Source organism: Aptenodytes patagonicus, chromosome 2 (genome assembly GCF_965638725.1).
Source record: "Aptenodytes patagonicus chromosome 2, bAptPat1.pri.cur, whole genome shotgun sequence".
In the NCBI taxonomy this organism is placed as follows: Eukaryota; Metazoa; Chordata; class Aves; order Sphenisciformes; family Spheniscidae; genus Aptenodytes; species Aptenodytes patagonicus.
Window position 1 is genome coordinate 26,762,472 of NC_134950.1, and position 21,409 is coordinate 26,783,880.

At 40.0% G+C, this 21,409-nt stretch overlaps 1 protein-coding gene across 2 annotated transcripts in view; it reads left to right on the forward strand.

Moving 5' to 3' along the window:
- Positions 1-21,409, forward strand: part of RAD54B (RAD54 homolog B) — a 71,242-nt gene that overhangs the window by 44,704 nt on the left and 5,129 nt on the right. For both annotated transcript variants that reach the window (XM_076329413.1, XM_076329412.1), the window contains 8 exons: positions 2,521-2,808; positions 8,971-9,133; positions 9,844-10,069; positions 15,348-15,555; positions 16,103-16,242; positions 16,838-17,128; positions 18,517-18,692; positions 20,917-21,178. In XM_076329413.1, coding sequence (XP_076185528.1) covers positions 2,521-2,808; positions 8,971-9,133; positions 9,844-10,069; positions 15,348-15,555; positions 16,103-16,242; positions 16,838-17,128; positions 18,517-18,692; positions 20,917-21,178 — 1,754 coding nt within the window. The remainder of the gene's footprint in view (positions 1-2,520; positions 2,809-8,970; positions 9,134-9,843; positions 10,070-15,347; positions 15,556-16,102; positions 16,243-16,837; positions 17,129-18,516; positions 18,693-20,916; positions 21,179-21,409) is intronic.

Genomic DNA, 21,409 nt, shown 5'->3' on the forward strand with positions numbered 1-21,409 from the left:
AGTCAACTTGAAGCAATGATTTTTTACTGAAAGCAAAGCAAGAATTAACTTTGCTAACTGAGCCAAAGATATTTTGTAAGGGAGTAGGATTGGACAATGTTGCTACAAAACATAAGTTGATTAATTTTAGGGCTGAGGTGGCTTCTGTGGTCTTTTGTTACAATCATGACATTGTGAGCCTTGTCAGGACCAGGCAGTTTTGATTTGCAAATCAGTCTGTGACTTAGAAGTTAATTTGAATTTATTTATAGCAAAGCAATATATGTACAGTCTTGCTTGTTTTTGAAAAAGGCAGAGAGAAAGAGAGTAGTGCCTGGAATGCATCAGCCACCACCCTGTTGTTCTTGTGTTTTTTTCAAGTCCTGTCTTCTTGAATTAGCAGAAAACAACAGAAAAATGAATATTCTGATTTTTGCTGGTAAAAGTGTTTTTGCTGTGTTTGATGGTGTCAGGGAGCACAATGATACCAATGCCATTGGTGCTAACTTGCCCATTCGGAGTTGCTTTCAATGCTCGTTGATTCTAAGAAAATAATAAATTGACCAATTTAAGCAATGTAAGTTTTAAATTTCTGCTATTATTCTACAAGCCCATCGAGTGAGAAGGAAAGGTCTGGTAGTGGTGCTTACCTCCAAAATTGCATTTAATACTAGGAAGTTTACAGTGAATGTGAATGAGCATCCAAGATTATTATTTTTAAATGGGAAGAAAAGGGCAAAGGAAGATTTTTTTTTTTACTTAGGCATACCAGGGCTGGATCTAAGAAGGTGCATGGGAATCTAAAACCAGCACAGGCTGTAGCTTGTTTTCAAGGCAGCAGAACATCTTGCTTTTCTCTCTTGCAAATGTCCTAATTCCTTAATAATGCATTACAAAGAATTTAGGAAATGCTCTCTTGTAATTTGCTGTATGTTATAGAAACAGTTATTATTTCTGGCAGCTGCATAAACATTTGAGCTTTGTAGGTTTGTGTTTTGCCTCTCCTAAGTTCCCATCTACCCTTAAAGCCCATCATGTCGTAGAATTAGACTCTTCAGACCGTAATCCAAAAGATCCTGCACAGGGATACACCTGTATTCAGTATGCTGAGCTTGAAGCTATGTAGAGGCAGTAACAGAAAACAAAAATGTAGAGCAAAGGAGAGGTCATAAATACCCTCTCCAGGCACCTCATTTAGGAAGGCATGTGTGTTCTCTTGGGTTCTGGCATCTTCAGCTCTTTCCTGAAAGCAAGTGTTCTTATTTCAAGACCCAAACAAGGGTCACTGTGTGCTTTTTGCATGCATTTAGAGGAGGGGAAGAAAAATAATCTCCCTTTCCCTTTTGGCCAGACTATTTTTCAGCACTTGCTTAGACTGAGACACCTCAGTAAATTTATTCTCGTACAGGAATTCAAATCCAGATCTTCACCTTCCAACCCTTTGGGAAAGGCACATTCCTAGAAGTGGGAGACCTGAGCTTTGCAAACAGCTCCCAGCAGTCTTTCTATGTACTGTTTGTTGGATAAAATATGTGTAAAAGCTTGGGGAGTTTTGCCTTTTTTACAGCTGAGTGCTTTAACTGCTGATCTACACAGTCATGCTTTTTATTTTTTTGGCCCAACTAAGGATCCAAGCCTGTTTATTCAAAGTGGCACAAATTCATCAACTGGGGTAAAGAAACATTCCTGTTTCTAATTTTGAGGTAGAGATGTGGCTTTGACCTCCCCAAGTTAAGAAAAGAAACTCTATATGTCTCCCGTTCGTTATGTGAGAGCTTTAACCACTAGAATACTATTTAAAAGAAGGAACCACCACTCTTTCCTACATCTTTGTCTTAAAAGAAAGTGGCAGCTGCCGCTGTGTTCTGTAATGAGACTAATAGTATGTGGTAGCTGCTCTGAGAATGCCCACCTGATAGAGTCCCTAAGGGGGCATAGAAAAATTCATCAGCTCCCTGATAGGTTTTTGAATGAGCAAACTATTGAGTTGATTAATAAGTCTTGGCAAAAATCAGGCATATATGTTTCAGAGCATATGTAGAAGTAAAGATTTCAGATGCATATGAGTCCTTAATTGTAAAAAGCTAATTTAGAATGATTTTAGAAGTCAAGTATTCTGTCTAGATCAACAGCAAGAGGGGCTAGTGGTGTTCATATCGGGGCATGAAAGGAAGGAAAAAGAATGGTCATTAGTTTTGAGAAAGTTTAAAACTAAGGCAAGCGCTAGTTTTTATGATATGGGGCTGGTTTTTGTAAATTTCCTTAAATAGATATTTGACATTCAGTAGAACTGATTGCAGATGATGATGATAGAATATTTGCTTAGATAGTCTGGTATCTAATTCTGATTATTAGCATTGAAATGTGAAACTCTTGTTAAGGAGAGAAAGGCTTTTTGAGTTCATATGTGTAACAATTCAAATGCTTAAGAATCAAATACCTGTTGACAGTTTTGGTTTTTCTTCCTGCAGATGAGTACTGATGTTAAGGAAGTAGTATTTGCTATGTTGTCTTAATTGCTAAATTTTTATATTCTTTTAGGTGCTGGATATAAATCTAAAGAGCTAGACAGTCTTGATGAAGGCCAAACACTGATGGTTGGAGGAAAAGAAATTGAAGTGATGGGTGTAATTTCAGCAGATGACTTCAGCAGTGGCAGGTGTTTTCAGGCTGGAATAGGGACTCATGACACAGTCCCAACTGCTTTATCTCAAACTAATATGAAACCATTCTGCAAACCATTCAAAAGTGTCTGTCAATCCAATACTAAAGAGAACATGCTCAAAGATTCTCAAAGCTACAAACCTCGCCATGATCCAAATGCTTCAAGTAAGATTCAGATTTTTAAGTTTCTTTAAGCATCCTCTGGCTCTCAAAAAAAGTTGAATGTGTAACCAAAATTTTCTTGTTCCACAGTGTACTACTAAAGTATTTCTGACATACAGAACTAGTGTTTCTATCAATACCATGTTAGGATTTTATCATGTGTGTTTCTAACAAGTGAAATGCTCTGCACTGCATAAAGTTTCTCATAGTTGTTACAGATGGCTGTAGAAACAAGTTAGAGTGGTTTCTGAGAGTTTTGCCAAGAAAAAATGATCAGAGAAACAGTCTGACACATGCTAGAAGTTCTAGATGAGTTCCAACTTCCCACTGGGGTCAGTGAAGCACTGACATAATATGGCAGCACAGTAATTACAGTGGAGGATCAGTAATAGAGAAGTTAAGCCAGATTCAAAGAATTGCTTCTGACAGCGCCTGATCTGTCACAGCCAGCAACTGTAACTACGCTGCCCAAATTCAACCAGATACATTTTGGAATAAAAGTTTTGTTTTATAATGCTAGAAGTACCACGTGCTGAAGAGCCATGAGAGTTCACAAATTGCATAGAAACAGGCTGGTTAAGCAGTTGTATAAGAGCGATTGTGTAAACATTTAATAGCTGCAGGAAGTGGCATTGCTTATCTAAGTGAGAAGTACTCTTTTGTCTGTCAGTAACAAACCATTTAGGAGCTATATTCTGCTGATGACTTTATCTTTCAGATGGAAGATAAAAATGAATTTAAAGAAATGTTACTAAGCAGAGCAATGCATATTTTAGAAAAAATACAAGTTTGTTCTACGTTCTTACTATAGTTATACCTCCATCCTACTTCTTACCTCATATCCTGATACTATGGGACTTTTCAAAGCTGCTACCTGGCTGCTATGTAAATAAACAATGAAATCTTAATCTAATTAGTGATATCATAGGCCCTTTTGTAGGGCCTTATTGGCCCTATCATTGGCCTTATTAACACCTTATTAATACAGGCAAACCCCTGCCTGGCCTCCCTCACCTTCCCGGTTGCCCTTACACAACAGATATGGGGCCCTGGAACTTGAGGGCCTGGCAAACGAGGATGTAGACGAAGGTCCATCCAGGGGGTTGCCTAGGGTGAGGCAGTCAGCCCCACACATTATGACTGCCTCTGCTAAGAAAAAAAGGAGGGTAACTGTCATAGGCGATTCCCTTCTGAGGGGAACAGAGGGCCCAATATGCCGACTGGACCCATCCCACAGGGAAGTCTGCTGCCTCCCTGGGGCCTGGGTCAGAGACATTACTAGGAAGCTCCCTGGTCTGGTACGGCCTTCCGACTACTACCCACTGTTGGTTATACAGGCTGGCAGTGATGAGGTTCCAGAGAGAAGTCCTGCAGTGATCAAAAGAGACTTCAGGGCACTGGGGCGACTGGTTGAAGGATCAGGAGCACAGGTAGTGTTTTCCTCTATCCCTACAGTGGCAGGGAAGAATACTGAAAGGAACAGGAAAACACACCTGATCAACACGTGGCTCAGGGGCTGGTGCCATCAGAGGAATGTTGGCTTTTTTGATCATGGGGAGGTTTACATGGCACCAGGCCTGCTGGTGACAGATGGAGTTCAGCTGTCTCAGAGGGGGAAAAGGATTCTTGCTCATGAATTGGCGGGGCTCATTGAGAGGGCTTTAAACTAGGTTCAAAGGGGGAAGGGGATAAAACCAGGCTCACTAGAGATGAGCCTAGGAGTGGCACGCCAATGCTGGGGGCGAAATTGATAGCCCAGCTCAAGTGCACCTACAGGAATGCACGCAGCATGGGCGGCAAACAGGAGGAGCTGAAAGCCATTGTGCAGCGGGAGAGATATGACTTAGTCACCATCACAGAAACATGGTGGGGTGACTCTCACAATTGGAGTGCTGCAATGGATGGCTATAAACTCTTCAGAAGGGACAGGCGAGGAAGGAGAGGCGGTGGGGTGGCTCTGTATGTTAGGGAGTGTTTCGATTGTCTAGAGCTCAACGACTGTGATGATGGTACGGTTGAGTGTTTATGGGTAAGGATGAGGGGGAAGGCCAACGAGGCAGATATCCTGCTGGGAGTCTGTTATAGACCACCCAGCCAAGATGAAGGGGCGGATGAAGCGTTCTACAAGCGGCTGGCAGAAGTCTCTCAATTGCTAGCCCTTGTTCTCGTGGGGGACTTCAACTTCCCGGACATCTGCTGGAAATACAACACGGCAGAGAGGAAGCAGTCTAGGAGGTTCCTGGAGTGTGTGGAAGACAACTTCCTGACACAGCTGGTAAGTGAGCCTACCAGGGGAGGTGCCTCGCTCGACCTGCTGTTTACAAACAGAGAAGGACTGGTGGGAGATGTGGTGGTCGGAGGCCGTCTTGGGCTTAGCGACCGTGAAATGGTAGAATTCTCGCTTCTCGGTGAAGTAAGGAGGGGGGCCAGCAAAACCACAACCATGGACTTCCGGAGGGCGGACTTTGGCCTGTTCAGGACGCTGGTTGAGAAAGTCCCTTGGGAGATGGACCTGAAGGGCAAAGGGGTCCAGGAAGGCTGGACGATCTTCAAGAAGGAAGTCTTAAAGGCACAGGAGCAGGCTGTCCCTGTACGCCGTAAGAAGAACGGGCGGGGAAGACGACCGGCCTGGCTGAACGGGGAGCTCTTGCTGGGACTCAGGAAAAAAAGGAGAGTTTACCACTTGTGGAAGAAGGGGCAGGCAACGCAAGAAGAATACAGGGATCTCGTTAGGTCGTGCAGAGAGGAAATGAGAAAGGCAAAAGCCCAGCTAGAACACAATCTGGCCGCTGTCGTTAAAGACAACAAAAAAAGTTTTTACAAATATATTAATGACAAGAAGAGAGCCAAGGAGAATCTCCATCCTTTATTGGATGTGGGGGGGAACATTGTCACCGAGGATGAGGAAAAGGCTGAGGTACTTAATGCCTTCTTTGCCTCAGTCTTTAACAGGCAGACTGGTTATCCTCAGGGTACTTAGCCCCCTGAGCTGGAAGACAGGGATGACGAGCAGGATGAACCCCCCCATAATCCAAGAGGAAGCAGTTAACGACCTGCTACGCCACCTGGATGCTCACAAGTCTATGGGGCCGGATGGGATCCACCCGAGAGTGCTGAGGGAGCTGGCGGAGGAGCTCGCCAAGCCACTCTCCATCATTTATCAGCAGTCCTGGTTAACGGGGGAGGTCCCGGACGACTGGAGGCTTGCCAATGTGACGCCCATCTACAAGAAGGGCCGGAAGGAGGATCCGGGGAACTACAGGCCTGTCAGCCCGACCTCAGTGTCAGGGAAGATGATGGAGCGGTTCATCTTGAGGGCGCTCACAAGGCATGAGCAGGACAACCAGGGCATCAGGCCCAGCCAGCACGGGTTCATGAGAGGCAGGTCCTGCTTGACCAACCTGATCTTCTATGACCAGGTGACCTGCCTAGTGGATGAGGGAAAGGCTGTGGATGTGGTCTACCTGGACTTCAGTAAGGCCTTTGACACTGTCTCCCACAGCATTCTCCTCGAGAAGCTGGCAGCTCACGGCTTAGACAGGTGTACTCTGCGCTGGGTCAAAAACTGGCTGGACGGCCGGGCCCAGAGAGTTGTGGTGAATGGAGTTCAATCCAGTTGGCGGCCGGTCACGAGCGGTGTTCCCCAGGGCTCAGTTTTGGGGCCAGTCTTGTTCAATATCTTTATCGATGATCTGGATGAGGGGATCGAGTGCACCCTCAGTAAGTTTGCAGACAACACCAAGTTGGGCGGGAGCGTTGATCTGCTCGAGCGTAGGAAGGCTCTGCAGAGGGACCTGGACAGGCTGGATCGATGGGCCCAGGCCAACTGTATGAGGTTCAACAAGGCCAAGTGCTGGGTCCTGCACTTTGGCCACAACAACCCCATGCAATGCTACAGGCTTGGGGAAGAGTGGCTGGAAAGCTGCCTGTCGGAAAAGGACCTGGGGGTGCTGGTTGACAGCCGGCTGAACATGAGCCGGCGGTGTGCCCAGGCGGCCAAGAAGGCCAATGGCATCCTGGCCTGTATCAGAACTAGTGTGGCCAGCAGGAGTAGGGAAGTGATCGTGCCCCTCTACTCAGCACTGGTGAGGCCGCACCTCGAATACTGTGTTCAGTTTTGGGCCCCTCACTACAAGGAGGACGTTGAGGTGCTGGAGCGTGTCCAGAGAAGGGCAACGAGGCTGGTGAGGGGTCTGGAGAACAAGTCTTATGAGGAGCGGCTGAGGGAACTGGGACTGTTTAGCCTGGAGAAAAGGAGGCTGAGGGGAGACCTCATTGCTCTCTGCAACTCCCTGAAAGGAGGTTGTAGCGAGGTGGGTGTCGGTCTCTTCTCCCAAGTAACAAGCGATAGGACGAGAGGAAATGGCCTCAAGTTGCGCCAGGGGAGGTTTAGATTGGATGTGATGAAAAATGTCTTTACTGAAAGAGTGGTTAAACATTGGACCAGGCTGCCCAGGGAAGTGGTTGAGTCCCCATCCCTGGAGGTATTTAAAAGACGTGTAGATGCGGCGCTTAGGGACATGGTTTAGTGGGCATGGTGGTGTTGGGTTGACGGTTGGACTCGATGATCTTAGAGGTCTCTTCCAACCTTAATGATTCTATGATTCTATGACTCTGGTCTGAATTCAACTTGATTGTATTGTATCTAAGGATGTTCCTTCCTGTGGTTGCAAGATGATACTGCGTTAGCTTTCTAACCTAAAATCTGGCAAAGAGCCAATATATTCAACACTCAAATTAACTTCTTTGCTGTTTCTGCAGTAGTCTGTTAAAAAGCTAAATTTTTTTCTAGTTGTCTCCTGTGACTTCTCTTCTGGTGAATTTGAGTGCCTCCTATGAGATTTTGAGAGCCCTCCACACATCAATAGGTTGGACTCTTGGGCATTATTGTTGCTTACACAGGAGAATCACATAGTTTATTTAACGTCTTGTTGCATATAACCTCTTTCAGAAATAACTGAGATACTTTACAAGACCAGGTCCTTGGTATTGGAACAGTCAGAGGTTTTCATGTTGAGGTCTATGACTATAGTTGATTAAAAAGCAGCTTCTTCGAAATGGAAAGCCATTTATCCCTGTGCTCAGCAGAACAGAGCACAGTGACAAAGATGTAAAGCCACATCTTCCACATATGATTTCTAAGCTTTTAGTCCATTGCTCATCCAAGCCTTGTTTCTTCCCCATCTCTGAGGCTGCAAAATTTTGTCAGAGAAGTTATCTTTTTGTCACCATTGGCTCTTATATATATACACATGCAATTTGATGTAATCCATCGGAACTCAGCCCTTTGTCAGTAGGAAACAAAATCTCCCCGAATGATACAAACCTTCAACCAACGTATTCCCATGAGTAAATTATCAATATAGATCTACTGCAGTGACATAAAAATACTATAAATTGCTTTCTCCTTCTGTCCTCTGACAATACAACTTTTCAGTGAGGATGTGTAGCATCAATATAAGCAACTCAGTATGGACATTGTCTAGCAAAATTATGATGTCAGAGTTTGTAAACAAATTATAGCAAACAAAACTGTTATTCAGATGTAGCCCAATATTTTGTGCTCTCTTTGCCTCTGTATGTCTTCAAATCTGTCAACTTCTTTTATTCATGCACTGTGGCAGCCTTTCGTAGCTCACTCTCGGTCCTTCCCTATTTTTTTTTGTAACAAATTGTTGTCTTTTTATCTCTGTTTCTCAGGCAAAGAAGTCTTTGTCTTTCTGCGCAGCTACAAGAATATCCCCTTAAAATGTAGTGTAGGACATTGGTTATGTTCTTTTTCTTAAACTTTCCATTCAGAAGCCTTTTAGAACTTCTTTTGATTTAACTATGCATTCGAAGTCATCATGTAACATTTATTAGGTAGGCAGTTTCACCTCATCATAAAAAAATACTCAGATTTCTCAGTTTGTCACCTTTACCTTTGAGAAAAGTGCAAACTATTTGGGAAACCTCTGTAAAAGGATTTTTTTATTTAAGAGGCTATCTAGATGCTCTGTTGGTAAATGCATTTTCTGTCTGAGAATGGTCAATATATTAAACAGTATTTTTAACAGTCATTAGATCATTGAATATTCTGTAGCTGAGTTAGAGAAATAATACCCTTTGCTAACAGACTAAAAATATTATTTTTGTGCAATACTTGTACATGTTTTGAACTTCAAGATTCTCTAGTTATGCCAAGACCAAATGCAAGTCATCAGTGGACGTTCAATAAGGCTGGTTTACCTATGGTGGATGTAGTTGTGGATCCTTACATTACAAATAATCTCCGACCGCATCAGAAAGAAGGAATTATATTTCTATACGAATGTGTAATGGGAATGAGGTAAGACGATAATTATCCTTTTGGCTTTCAATACCTGTAATATTTTCATGCCCATGTTCGAAATTAGACAGTTTGAATGGGAAGATTTGAGAAATTGTTCAATTAATTAATATTAGTAATTTTCCCCCAGTAAAGGTTGCACAAGTTTTTTCTGACCTGTATGTAGCATCATGCTTGCTATGACTTTGCCAGATGTGATGAGAAGCTAGTGCACCAAAAGGCCTGTCAGTTCTACTGCAAATACCAAGTCTTGTAAACATGGATACAGTCTAACCCATACTAAAGAACACTGCTTTCTGGGATTTATAATTCATGTAATTCATAGTTATTCATATAATTTGTAATTCAGGCATTTAGAATAAAGAAGCTGTAATACCAACCTGTTGGAAAAAATACAGTACTATTTTCAAAAGTGTTTTCTCAAGTCATATTCCTTAAGGTATATACAAGTTTTAAAAATAATAATTTTAATTCTAAAAGCAGATTTAAACTATTTGGTTTTGGAGGACTCATGCATTAATCTAGAACACGAGGAATTTCACTCAAGTCTTCTGGTATAACTGAATGAAAACCTACAGTAGAACATAATAAGTATAAATAGGTTCTTCATATTTCAGAAAGCAACCACAAGAAGAAATTCCTTAAACCAGTTGTAAATAATTATAGATCTGTCTTTTAAAATGTTACCACCGCCTAATTATATCTTACAGAGTTAGTGGCAGATTTGGAGCTATTCTTGCTGATGAAATGGGCTTAGGAAAAACATTGCAATGCATTGCACTTGTCTGGACTCTTCTGCGTCAAGGGGTCTATGGATGCAAACCTGTACTAAAGCGAGCACTAATTGTCACCCCTGGGAGTCTGGTAAAAAACTGGAAAAAAGAATTTCAGAAATGGTTGGGAAGTGAAAGGATCAAAGTCTTTACAGTTGATCAGGTAAGATTTATTTCCAAAAGGGGATTAGGTGATATTTGGCTCAGAATATAGGACTTGTGATTTTTTTTTCTTCTTTTTTTTTTCAACCAGAGACCAAAACTAGCAATTCTCTATTAATATTTATTTGTAATACTTTATTTCTCCTTCAGGTAATTGTCCATATGGGCATTTAGCTGTCAGTAACCAGGTCATAACTCAAGCTCACCTGACTGTGTAGCATATGTCTGTCTCCTCTTTCCTCAGGCTTCACCTTTGAAAGTGTAAAAGGTGACATGCTCCTCCTTGTGCCTCTTCAGTTTAAGGAGCTTTCTGTTGTCTGTCAAAGTGCACACCTTCCCTGCATTAGGTACCAGAGCATCTACCTTGACTGACTTGTACTCCGTTTCTGTGGTAGTTGCTTTTGTTCTGTACTGAAAATTTTTTCCTCTTTGTTTTGGCTGTCTGTTTCAGGTTACTTCAGAAGGTTATTCCCTTTACTGTCACTGTCAAGAATTAGGTTTCTGTAGGGATGATTTAAAGTCTTACGAGTTACCAAGCCTAGAGTCTCAGTGTTAGATAATGTGAATATCTCTCGTCTCTAGAAGAATGCAGAGAAGTACAAATCTTAATAAAGAAGCAGGATGATGCTGATATCTGTCCCCTCCTATAGTGGAGCTGTTCCCGCTGGTAATGACACTCCCAAGTTCCTGTAGCGCCTGGATGAATCCCATGTGCTGACGAAGTATTTAATCTTTTAATCTCCTTGGTATACCTTTAGGGTCTTGCCTTTGTTTTTCAAACACAAAAGTCTCTCCGTCCTTTACTGCAAAGACTAAAAATTCTAGCACAGACTTTGTGCTTCAGCGACCTTTATTGACCACATCAGGCAGGAAAGCACCTGGCCAAGTAAAAGATAAGGGAGTTCAAGGATTGAGGCTGTAGCCCTCACTGACTGAGGGCTTTCTCTGGAGGAGAGCTCCATCATGCTCTGGTTATCCCGTAAGGCTTTCTTGCCATGTAAATATTCCCGTTAAGCATGGCTCAGTATCTCAGTCAGAGGGTTGTGTCCCCTCAGGACCAGCATTCGTGAAGCTGTGAACAGGAGACTTGCTCATGCCTTCGTTAACTCTTCTGAAGCTTTCAGATTCAAGCTCTGTTTTTCATAATTTACCATCCAGTATTTCTTTTCCTAAGACTTCTGGTCCCCATGTCCATATGGAGTGGGCATTCATAGCAGAAAGGAAAGAGAAGTTGTTTAGCAAACTGCGGTTTCTATATGTACGTTCAGTAACCTGCTGTACTCCTACTGTTTTTTGCTCCTATATATTTGATTTGTGCCACTGGGAAGAAGTGGAGAACTTATAGTATCTGCATTGGTGCTTGCAACAAAGATAAAGATATTTATTTTCCAAAGTTATTTTTTAATCTAATAGTTCCATAGAAGTAGATTGAAGAAATAAGTAGTATTTCATTCTAAAGATGACCCGATTCTTACATCAACCAGATTTGCTTTTAGTTTCTTGCATTATCCTTATTGTCTGTATGGAAGATTGAATATTTCAGATGAAATGGAAGTTTTCAGACTGTTTTTAAACTCTTTTGTAGAGCATACAAAATTTTGTAACAATAATTATTTCTTTGAATTCCACTCATTATTGTCAAACCCTTGAAATTACTGAACCTACTCATCTTCCATTGAGGACAATCCACATGTAGTAAGTGCTCTTTGCATCATTTGCTTTTCTTAGTAACTTGTTTCAAGATGTGGAAATGAAGCAAACTGACTTGTCAGGAACTGTAATATAATATAGGTTAGGATGAGAAATATGGAAGTTTCTAAAAGAAGTGGATACAAGGCAGAATATAATATGGCAACATTTTTATCTGAAAAGGTAGTTAGAAATAATTGAATGTTTTCTTGCAGTTTTTATCAATAATGTTGGGAGGAGAAACCCTGAATATGCTGACAGTTACTATGACCCAAAATGACAGTAGCTTTCATTTTCTTTTAATTTAAATAACTTTAATATTCTTACTCATCTCGTTGGAGCTGTTTGGATTGAGGACACTCAGCAGCTTTTAAGATTGTGTTCCCAAATAGCAAGGAATACATTGTCATGCAAAAGGAAGACACAATATGACTTGTCTGGGGTATAACGAGGTATTTCAAAATAATTTACTGTCTATCTTCTCTGGAAAAACAGCAATTACCATACTGTTATTTCTCCAGTATAACTTAAAAGGAAGAGCTTGTCTCAAAGGTTTTTTCTATTCTTGCCATAAGGAATACATCCAAAGAACTGGCAGACTTTTTAAAATGTGTTAGACATGTTTTCCTCACTTTCACGCTGAAACACCACGAACTGATCCTAACCCTTCAGTAATAGACTCTTCAAAAAAACAGGACATTATCTCCTTTTAAAATGTGATTACAGTTTACTTCTGCTAAAATGCAAATGTCATGTAGGGGACGTTGCTTTTAAATTGAAGGCGTCCCCACAAGGGTTGCATTTAGGTCTTGTTAATCCGTGTTATCAGCATTTGAGATGTGTTTGAGAGAATAACTCCTTTATCTGTTTGCAGAGTATCACTTCTGTTGGGGTTGTTTTGGTTTGGTTTTTAAGTCAAAATATCTAATTAAAGGTTTACATTGCTTCATGACTCAGCATTTTTTAATTTACACCTCACCGGCTACATTGGATTTGGAATAGTGCAAAGAAAGGTCTGTTCAAAGAGTAAGTCTGGGACATTATGGAGCTCTAATACTGGTTGACAATTGCTCCATATGTGGCTCCGGGCAACTCACTTAAACCTGTCAAGTCACTTTGGGTAATTGTGAAAATGGAGGCTATAATACATACATATCTTGCAGCCAGTTAAGAGGATAAATTAATTACTTGAAATAAGCTTGTAAATTTATTTTAATTTTTAGTCCATCATCCGCTGCTGTTTTTATATACAGCAGACAATATATTATATTTCGTTGCAGGGGGCTTATAATATGCCAGGAGTCTCCTGCTTTTTTTTAAGGGGTTCAAACAATCCAGAAGAGTTGATGATTTACCAGGATAGGGACGTTGGGGGCAGTTCCCCAGTGCCTCAGCACTTTCCCCATAGTCTCAGCTCACAGCCTGAAAGTGTAGGAAAACAAAATGATTTCTGAACCCTGGGCATCTTCTGATGCTTGACCATCCCAAGAGAAGGTCAGAGAGGCATTGCCTCCGTCTTCAGGGCTGCAGTGTGGAGCCTGAATACTGGGCAGGGACAACATTGGGTGTTGTCTACAGGGCTCCTCTGTGTCTCTGTTCCTGTGTTGGGAAATTTTCTGCTCCTATTTTGAAAACGGCGGTAAAACACTGGCCAGAAAACAGGCAGTTAACTACAGTCCTGGAAACAACAGGAATGCTCAGGTCCAGTCCAAACACCTGGGGAAATTGGTGCATGCCCTTGTTACCTGCTCCTCACTACTCCTTGCTTCCTCTGTTGCGTGCTGGGCCTCTTCATGAGCAGCATGTGGGGACTAATGTGAGGTTAATGTGCCAGATTTGGCCCATAGATTCATCTGAATCACCTGCTAGGAGGCTCTAAAGGTTGTGATAATTAAGTGGTGCTGCTTTTATGGTGTATTACACCATCTGGCTCCAGACTTAGTTGTCTATGTTTGGTAATTGATCTTGTTTGGAAATAAAAATACCTTCTGAGGCTCTAGCTTGATTTGCTTTCACAATTAAAGAGGTCCTTCAGCTTGTCAGCTGCACCCATAGCCTGCTTAGTTAGTGAACACCATTAGGAAATAGGAAGGAGTGTGCAGGGAATTAGTGTCTGGAGCCAAGCAGAAAGGTGAAGGATGTGCCCACAGTAGATTTTTCTATTTTTAAGTATAATTGCAAGACGGGTAAGCAATCCTAGTACATTCACAAGTCTGCACAGAAATGTAACTATTTCTAGGAAACTTTTTTGGAAGAAGCTCCCTGTCACATTACGGTGATGTCGTGGTTTAACCTCAGTCGGCAACTGAGTACCACACAGCTGCTCACTCACTCCCCCCCCGGCCCCCCCCCCCCCCCCCCCCAGTGGGATGGGGGAGAGAATTGGAAAAGTAGAAGTGAGAAAACTCATGGGTTGAGATAAAGACAGTTTAATAATTGAAATAAAATTAATAATAATAATAATTCACAAAGCAAGTGATGCACAGTGCAATTGCTTACCACCCACCGACCGATGCCCAGCCAGTCCCTGAGCAGCGGCCCCCCCCGGCCAGCTTTCCCCAGTTTATGTACTGAGCATGATGTCACATGGTATGGAATGTCCCTTTGGCCAGTTGGGGTCAGCTGTCCTGGCTGTGCCCCCTCCCAGCTTCTTGTGCACCTCCAGCCTTCTCAGTCAGTAGAGCATGGGAAGCTGAAAAGTCCTTGACTAGTGTAAGCACTACTTAGCAACAACTAAAACATTGGTGCTTATCAACATTGTTCTCATCCTAAATCCAAAACACAGCACTGTACCAGCTACTAAGAAGGAAATTAACTCTATCCCTGCCGAAACCAGGACAGGTGACTTTTTATTTAGTGTGTCTGTTTCCTTCAGTAGACATCAAAAGTCTTGATGTCTATTGAAGGAAAAGGGATTGAAGGGTATATAAGAGTGGAGGGGCTCACAGAAATTTTCTGACCAGTGATACAGGGTTTAGAAATCAATTGCATTTATTTACCAGTAGACAGGCATGTCTTCTGGGGCTGGTTATAGGATCTATTTTCTGAGTCCCAGGCTGCCCTTACCTGGTGGCCAAGCCATCAATGTTAAGGGCTTGTAACAAAGTTAATATCATACTCAATTTAAAACTACAAGGGGAATTTTGGTAGAATGTGGTAACTTCTTACTGGACCACATTACTGCACCTTGCAGCTTGAGATCCCAAAGTGAATGTACAGGCAGCTACTTATGCCTCTTCATTATCTTGGCTTCAATTATTCATTTGAAGCTTACCTAAATGCCAGGACTGGGAAGCTGTTACAGGGAGCCTGTGCTTTTCACCTTCACGGTAATGTGTCTCAGAGGATTTGAAAGCCTAAAAGAATAATAAATTTTCTTTTAATGAGGTGGTAAAACTCTAAATTGCTGTATCAGATCCCATATTTCCTTTGCAAATTAGGAAAGAATCAATAATCCAAACTCAGGAAGGAGATAGTAAATGTCTTGTGTCATGCTAGAAAAAATTTCTGTAGACACTGGATGTTTAAGGAATATGATGAGTGATCTCCAAAGAAATAGTTGTATGATATGTTTTCCTTTATGCCTGCAGGACCACAAAGTAGAAGAATTCATTGGTTCTCCACTTTATTCAGTTATGATAATCAGTTATGAGATGCTACTGCGATCTTTGGATCAAATTCAGGCTATAGAATTTAACCTCCTAATCTGTGATGAAGGACATCGTCTGAAAAATAGCTCTATTAAGACAACTACAGCCCTCACTAGTCTGTCTTGTGAGAGGAGAATTATCCTCACTGGTTAGTATCTATAGTTTCTTTTAATATTTCGCTATGTTAATAGTGCTAGGTTGGGGTAAAGGAAAAAGATACTGTAAGTATGGCAGGAGCACAGTATAAATTTTGGCAATGGGTATTAAATGCACAAATCTTGGGTCTTGTAAAAACAGATTATTTCCAATTTTTTTAAATAAATGCAAAATTTGTCTATCTTCAGGGGCAGGCAAGGAGCCTGGGAACTTCTGTAAGGGTATCAGGACTCTGTTTGCATACACTCATTGTTTTCCTTTGTAGTTATTTAATAAAATTGATTTAGAACTTGACTTTTTTTAATTCCTTTGTCAAAACAATTAGATGTGCAGTCTGTTTAGTTAGAAGGACAGTAGCTTATTAATTATGACAAAGTTTTAGATTAACTCAGAACTCTGAGTAATTCACATTGAAACAAAACATCTGTTTTCAAGATGCATTCTCAACATTAAACCCTGCATTCAACAATTGTACTTCTATCAGTTTCAAGAAAAAGTTACCAAATGCAGATTTTTTTTTTTCCCCCCCCTCTTTCCAGGTACTCCAATCCAAAATGACTTGCAAGAATTTTATGCATTAATAGAGTTTGTGAATCCAGGAGTACTTGGTTCTTTATCCACATACAGAAAGATATATGAGGAACCGATTGTCAGATCTAGAGAACCTTCAGCAACAAAGGTATATTATTGAAAAAAATGCAGTTATAGAAGAAAATTCATAGACAGCACTGTGAAATTTGCTTTCTATGGAATAAAATGAAGCTCAGGACTACTAATAGTAGCAAAAGCTTTTCACCTTCCTATCTGAAATAAATTCACTTGTTTTCCAAAGGGAGCAGAAGGAGTACATGCATGTTGAGATCACGTCATTTCAGCTGCCTATTAATTAGCAGGCAAAAATTGTTCTTTCGACACCTTGCATTCCCAGAAATGCCATGCGCATTACCATGTGATGATACTTTATTCATTCTTAGTTTCTCCACAGTACTGCAAAATCTGCATGATTTTATTGCATCTCAAGAAATTCTAGAATATAATTCAAGCCTTGGATGTCTTCTGGGACATTATCTTCCTTTGTTTAAGACTTCAGAAACCAGACCTAGAACTAAGCTAATGCCATGGTACTAATTGGAGAAGAATTGGTCATTACAGTCCCATGTCAGAAAGTGGTATCATACTTTTAAAACATTATTTAAATACCTAATTACAATCATACAGAAAATTATTGTGATGAAATGTAAGATTATCATTAATGTTGTGCTTTGTTCTTTTAGGAGGAAAAGGAATTAGGAGAAAAAAGAGCAGCAGAACTCACACGCCTCACTGGACTCTTTATTCTAAGGAGAACACAGGAGATTATAAACAAATTTCTGCCCCCCAAAAAGGAGAGCATAATCTTCTGTCAACCAACAGCACTGCAACTTGAATTGTATCGAAAACTGCTTAGTTCTCGAGTTATTAGGTCCTGTCTACAAGGCAGGCTAGAAAACAGTCCTCACCTAATATGTATAGGAGCTTTGAAAAAACTTTGCAATCATCCGTGTCTTCTGTTTAAAGCTATAAAGGTATCTATTTGCACGGGGGTGGGTGCCCGCAATTAGTCATTTCAGCAGGCGAAGGTCACTAAAATTATGTTATGGTCAATGTGCATGTTACTTAAGGCCATTTCCATACTCTCTTCTCACATACAACTTGCTTTAGGAGATCTGCTTTCAAATATATAAATGTTAGGAAATCTGAATGTACTCAGGGAAGGTATCTCACCAGTTTCCTATTGCCTTATGGTATTTTCTTGTTCTTCATGTATTTTCCCTCTTAATCTTGTCTCTGAATATTTGTAAAAATACATATAAATGTGAATTTTACAAAGAACACTGTTAGCTAGAGATTACTCTGTGTACTCTGTCTGCTGGTTCCTCTGAAACCTCCCTGTCCACATAATTTCACTCTCTCAAGCTCAGTGACACTGGGAACTGCAGGCTGAAGGTATCAGTGGTACTAGATGTCTCCATTTTCACTTCTCCTGGGATTCTATCACACTGTACACCTTGTTATTTCTATAGAAATGTTCTCATTCCTATAGACAAATAATGTGATAGAACTCGGTAATACTAACTTCTATGGCCACTAGTCAAAGTCCAAGTAAGGTGGGTGGAAATGTAAATCTTTCTTAAAAGACGTACTTCATGACTTTGTAGGAATGTCCACAGCACAGACCTCCCTGTAACTTTCAACACTGCCAAGTAAAGTTCATTGCCTTTACTTCATAGTATAAGCATTAGAAAATTTTCGTAAGTGAAAGCATAAGCCTTTAGAAACTATAGGGATGGAAAGCACTATATGTGCAAGTCATTTATTGCCATTGTGGTTTTGGCATTTGAGTAGTTTGGCTTTTTCTTCCCTGTGAAACATTGATTTTCAAATTTTCAAAAGCAAAATATTACCTGTATTTCTTCTATTTTGTTGTTTTTACTTGCTAGCTTTTCTTCATTTCCAGTTGCATAACCGAATTTTAATGACAGCATCTTCCTAAAATACAGTCAATGACTGGGAAGTTCCATAATAAGGTATTATGGGATTTAGAAAGAATAAACAGAGTATTGATTTCCCCTCCCCCCAAGTTTTAGGTATGGCTTTGCTGTGTATGTCTGTGTGGTTGTTTAAGTAGAGAAGTAGAAGTAAAACACATTTTGCAGTTTTAAATATTTCAACTTTCTACTCAGCTGCAAACAATATCTTAGATTAGAGGGTGTAAACCAAAATAAACACTATCAGTATTTTAAAACTGTGCTTTCAATCCAGTATTGGGAGGTTGCCGTGCTCACATGATATACTGCTTTGTGGTAGCTTTTGATGCCTCCTTTTGTCTTTGTAATAAAAATATAGCAAAGTTTAAAAAAACCCCAAACGTGCTAGAGGGGATACGGAACTTGAATCCTTTTATTTTCAATAGGAAAAAAGCTGTGATCCTATGTCTGATGAACATGATGAGTCCAGCCTCTATGAAGGTCTAATAGATGTCTTTCCACAAGATTATACTTTGGACACTTTTCCTGAAACTGATTCAGGAAAATTGCAGGTGCTGATGAAGTTGTTAGCAGCAATCCATGAGCTCAACTCTTCCGAAAGGCAAGTGTGAACGAAAGGTAAAAGGGAGATAATGGGAATGACCTTCTGGATATTGTTTTGCTTTTCAAATGCATCGGGACATAATATTCAAAATAAAGGCATTGCAACTGTTTGCAGAGGTGCCAAGCATATTTATGCATTGTACTCCTGGCTCTTCCTTGTTAAATTACTAAACTAGGATTTGCAGCTGACATAATTTTCAAGGATGCTTTTCATATTTTTTCCAGATAAAGATACTTGTATTTTTTATACCAAGTTCCAGCAAGTAAGATAGTTTGCTACAGCCCTGGACTATGACATATTATCTGTACTTGCAGAGACTTTCCAATGCTTTGTATCTCCCTGAGGAGATGTATTAATGTATTAAATATTTTAAATTGCACTAAAATATTTTTAATTACTAGATTATAAGTTATTTCCTCTTTAATCATGTTTAATTGCTCAGTGCTTGCTGCCTTTTCTGTTCGGGGTAACCAGTCTCAACAGACGAACTTGCACAGCAACTGCTTATTTCCCCTGTGGTAAATGCCACTGACATGTAGGAAAACCTCTGTTTATCATGGGGTAATAGGATGCACAGGGTTAGTTGCTATGCAATTGCTGATTCATGGAAATGTCACATGACCTTGTGTCCCGTGATAACTTTTTTATGGACTCATGCCTTAAAGCCCAGCTATTCCAAAAGTATTTAGCTTTTATTTAAATTGATGCTCAAATAGGACATGCTGTAATTCAGTAGTGGGAAATAACAGCAGATCTCTTGGCACTGATGTAATGGAATTTGAAGATGCTCTCTTTTTACAAATCAGAAAGCTGAGCCTATTGTTGGACTTTATATGCCTAACATCCATTGAAACCAGTGACAGCTAAATGTCTAAATGTGCCGGCCTTATTTCTTGTAGGTCAAAAGAAACAGGGGTATCGGGGAAAAAGCACCTCTCCCTGTATCACTGCTATAGGAGCTGCTGAGTTACAGCTGCTGTTGAGGCATTATTTTACACCTTTAAAAGTTTTGTTGCTTTAATTCAGTGCTGTTCATGTTTCTTTTTGTTTCTCTGCTCTCATTAGTACTAAATAGTTTTTGCAATATACAGACTCAATTCCAGTCCTCTTCTGAAGTTTATATGCTATTTTTGAGTGAAAACAAAGGTGTGAATTTGGTGTTGGTTGACAAAAAGGATCAATCTTGCAAAGTCTTTACAAACAAGTCTTGGATATAGTTCAATTGTAAAGTGTAATAATAAAAATACTTTAAAACAATTTTGAAATGTTAATTTATCAGGTTTTCCCTGAAATTATTTGTCTAGTTCTTCAGAACTTGTTTTAATCAAAATTATTTTAAAAACTGGAGCACCTTTGATGGAATTTGTTACATTTAGTTTAGTTTATAAAAGACCTCCAAACAAGATCTGGCAGAAAATGCCCTAACTGTCCTTATTCTTTTATTTATTCTTTAAATTCAAAAGATCTTTCTTTGTCCACTCAGTAGCATTATCCTCAATATCTGGGAGGATAGAAATTCTAGATTTGCAGATCTCTGAAACTTATTTAGTCAAGATTTCAGAGAAAAAACACCGACGTAGTATGGGTCATTAGCGTACGTGATCAGGCTGATTTTGCTTTAAAAAAAAACAAACCAAAACCAAAAATCCAGACTATATTGTTTGGGATATCTTTCACTAGCCTTCATCCCAGTTCTTTTCAGCCATAAAATGTAGGAAAGAGTCACTGCTTTCCTATTTGACTTTGATGATTTTGTTTATTAGAATTTTCTGAGATTGTCTATAGAAGTTCACAGTAGCTTTTTCAATAAGTAGAGTCATATATGTATATTATTTATTAGCTGCTACAACACCCTCTGCAAATGCTGCCTTAACAACAGCTATTGTGTATAAATAGAGATTTTAAAAAAAAAAAAAATCTATCTTTGTGGTTGGTTCTGGATCCCTGCAATCTGTGCATTAAGCTAAATTCTGTTGTGAAGGAAAACATTCATTATTTAACATTTGAATGCTTGACAGTAGGTATAATGCATCCAAATCTAGTATGTGCTTCAAATTAATAGGAAATGTTTTATTTCTTAGGAAATATGAGTAACCTCAGGTTGATGTGTAATTTTTGCTTGACTTGTAATTTTATTTTCTTAGATGTCTTCAGTAATTTGTTATTGGATTTTAACTTTACTAAGGTCTAAGATGATAACTTTGTTTTTACTGTTTGACAGAGTCGTACTGATATCCAATTATACTCAGACATTAAACATATTACAAGAGACATGCAAACGTTATGGATACTCTTATACTAGACTAGACGGACATACTCCTGTCTCCCAGAGACAACAGATTGTTGATACTTTTAATAGTAAATTCAGTCCAGCCTTTATCTTTTTGCTGAGTTCAAAGGCTGGCGGAGTAGGACTGAATCTGGTCGGAGCATCTCATTTGATCCTGTATGATATTGACTGGAATCCAGCTACGGATATTCAGGTCTGATAACAACCGTGTGCATGTGGGTTGGGGTGGGCATCAAATGATTTTGTGATTGATTTTGAAATGCTTGGCTTTACATGTCTTATTGCTACTCAATTATCACATTGCATCTGGACAAGTACAATACTGAAGGAAAACTCTTTCTAAGAAAAGAAGAAATATTTCTCTGTCATATATATTGGGATCATTAGAAGCCCTCTTGCAGTAAAAAAAGAAAAGATTAAATTC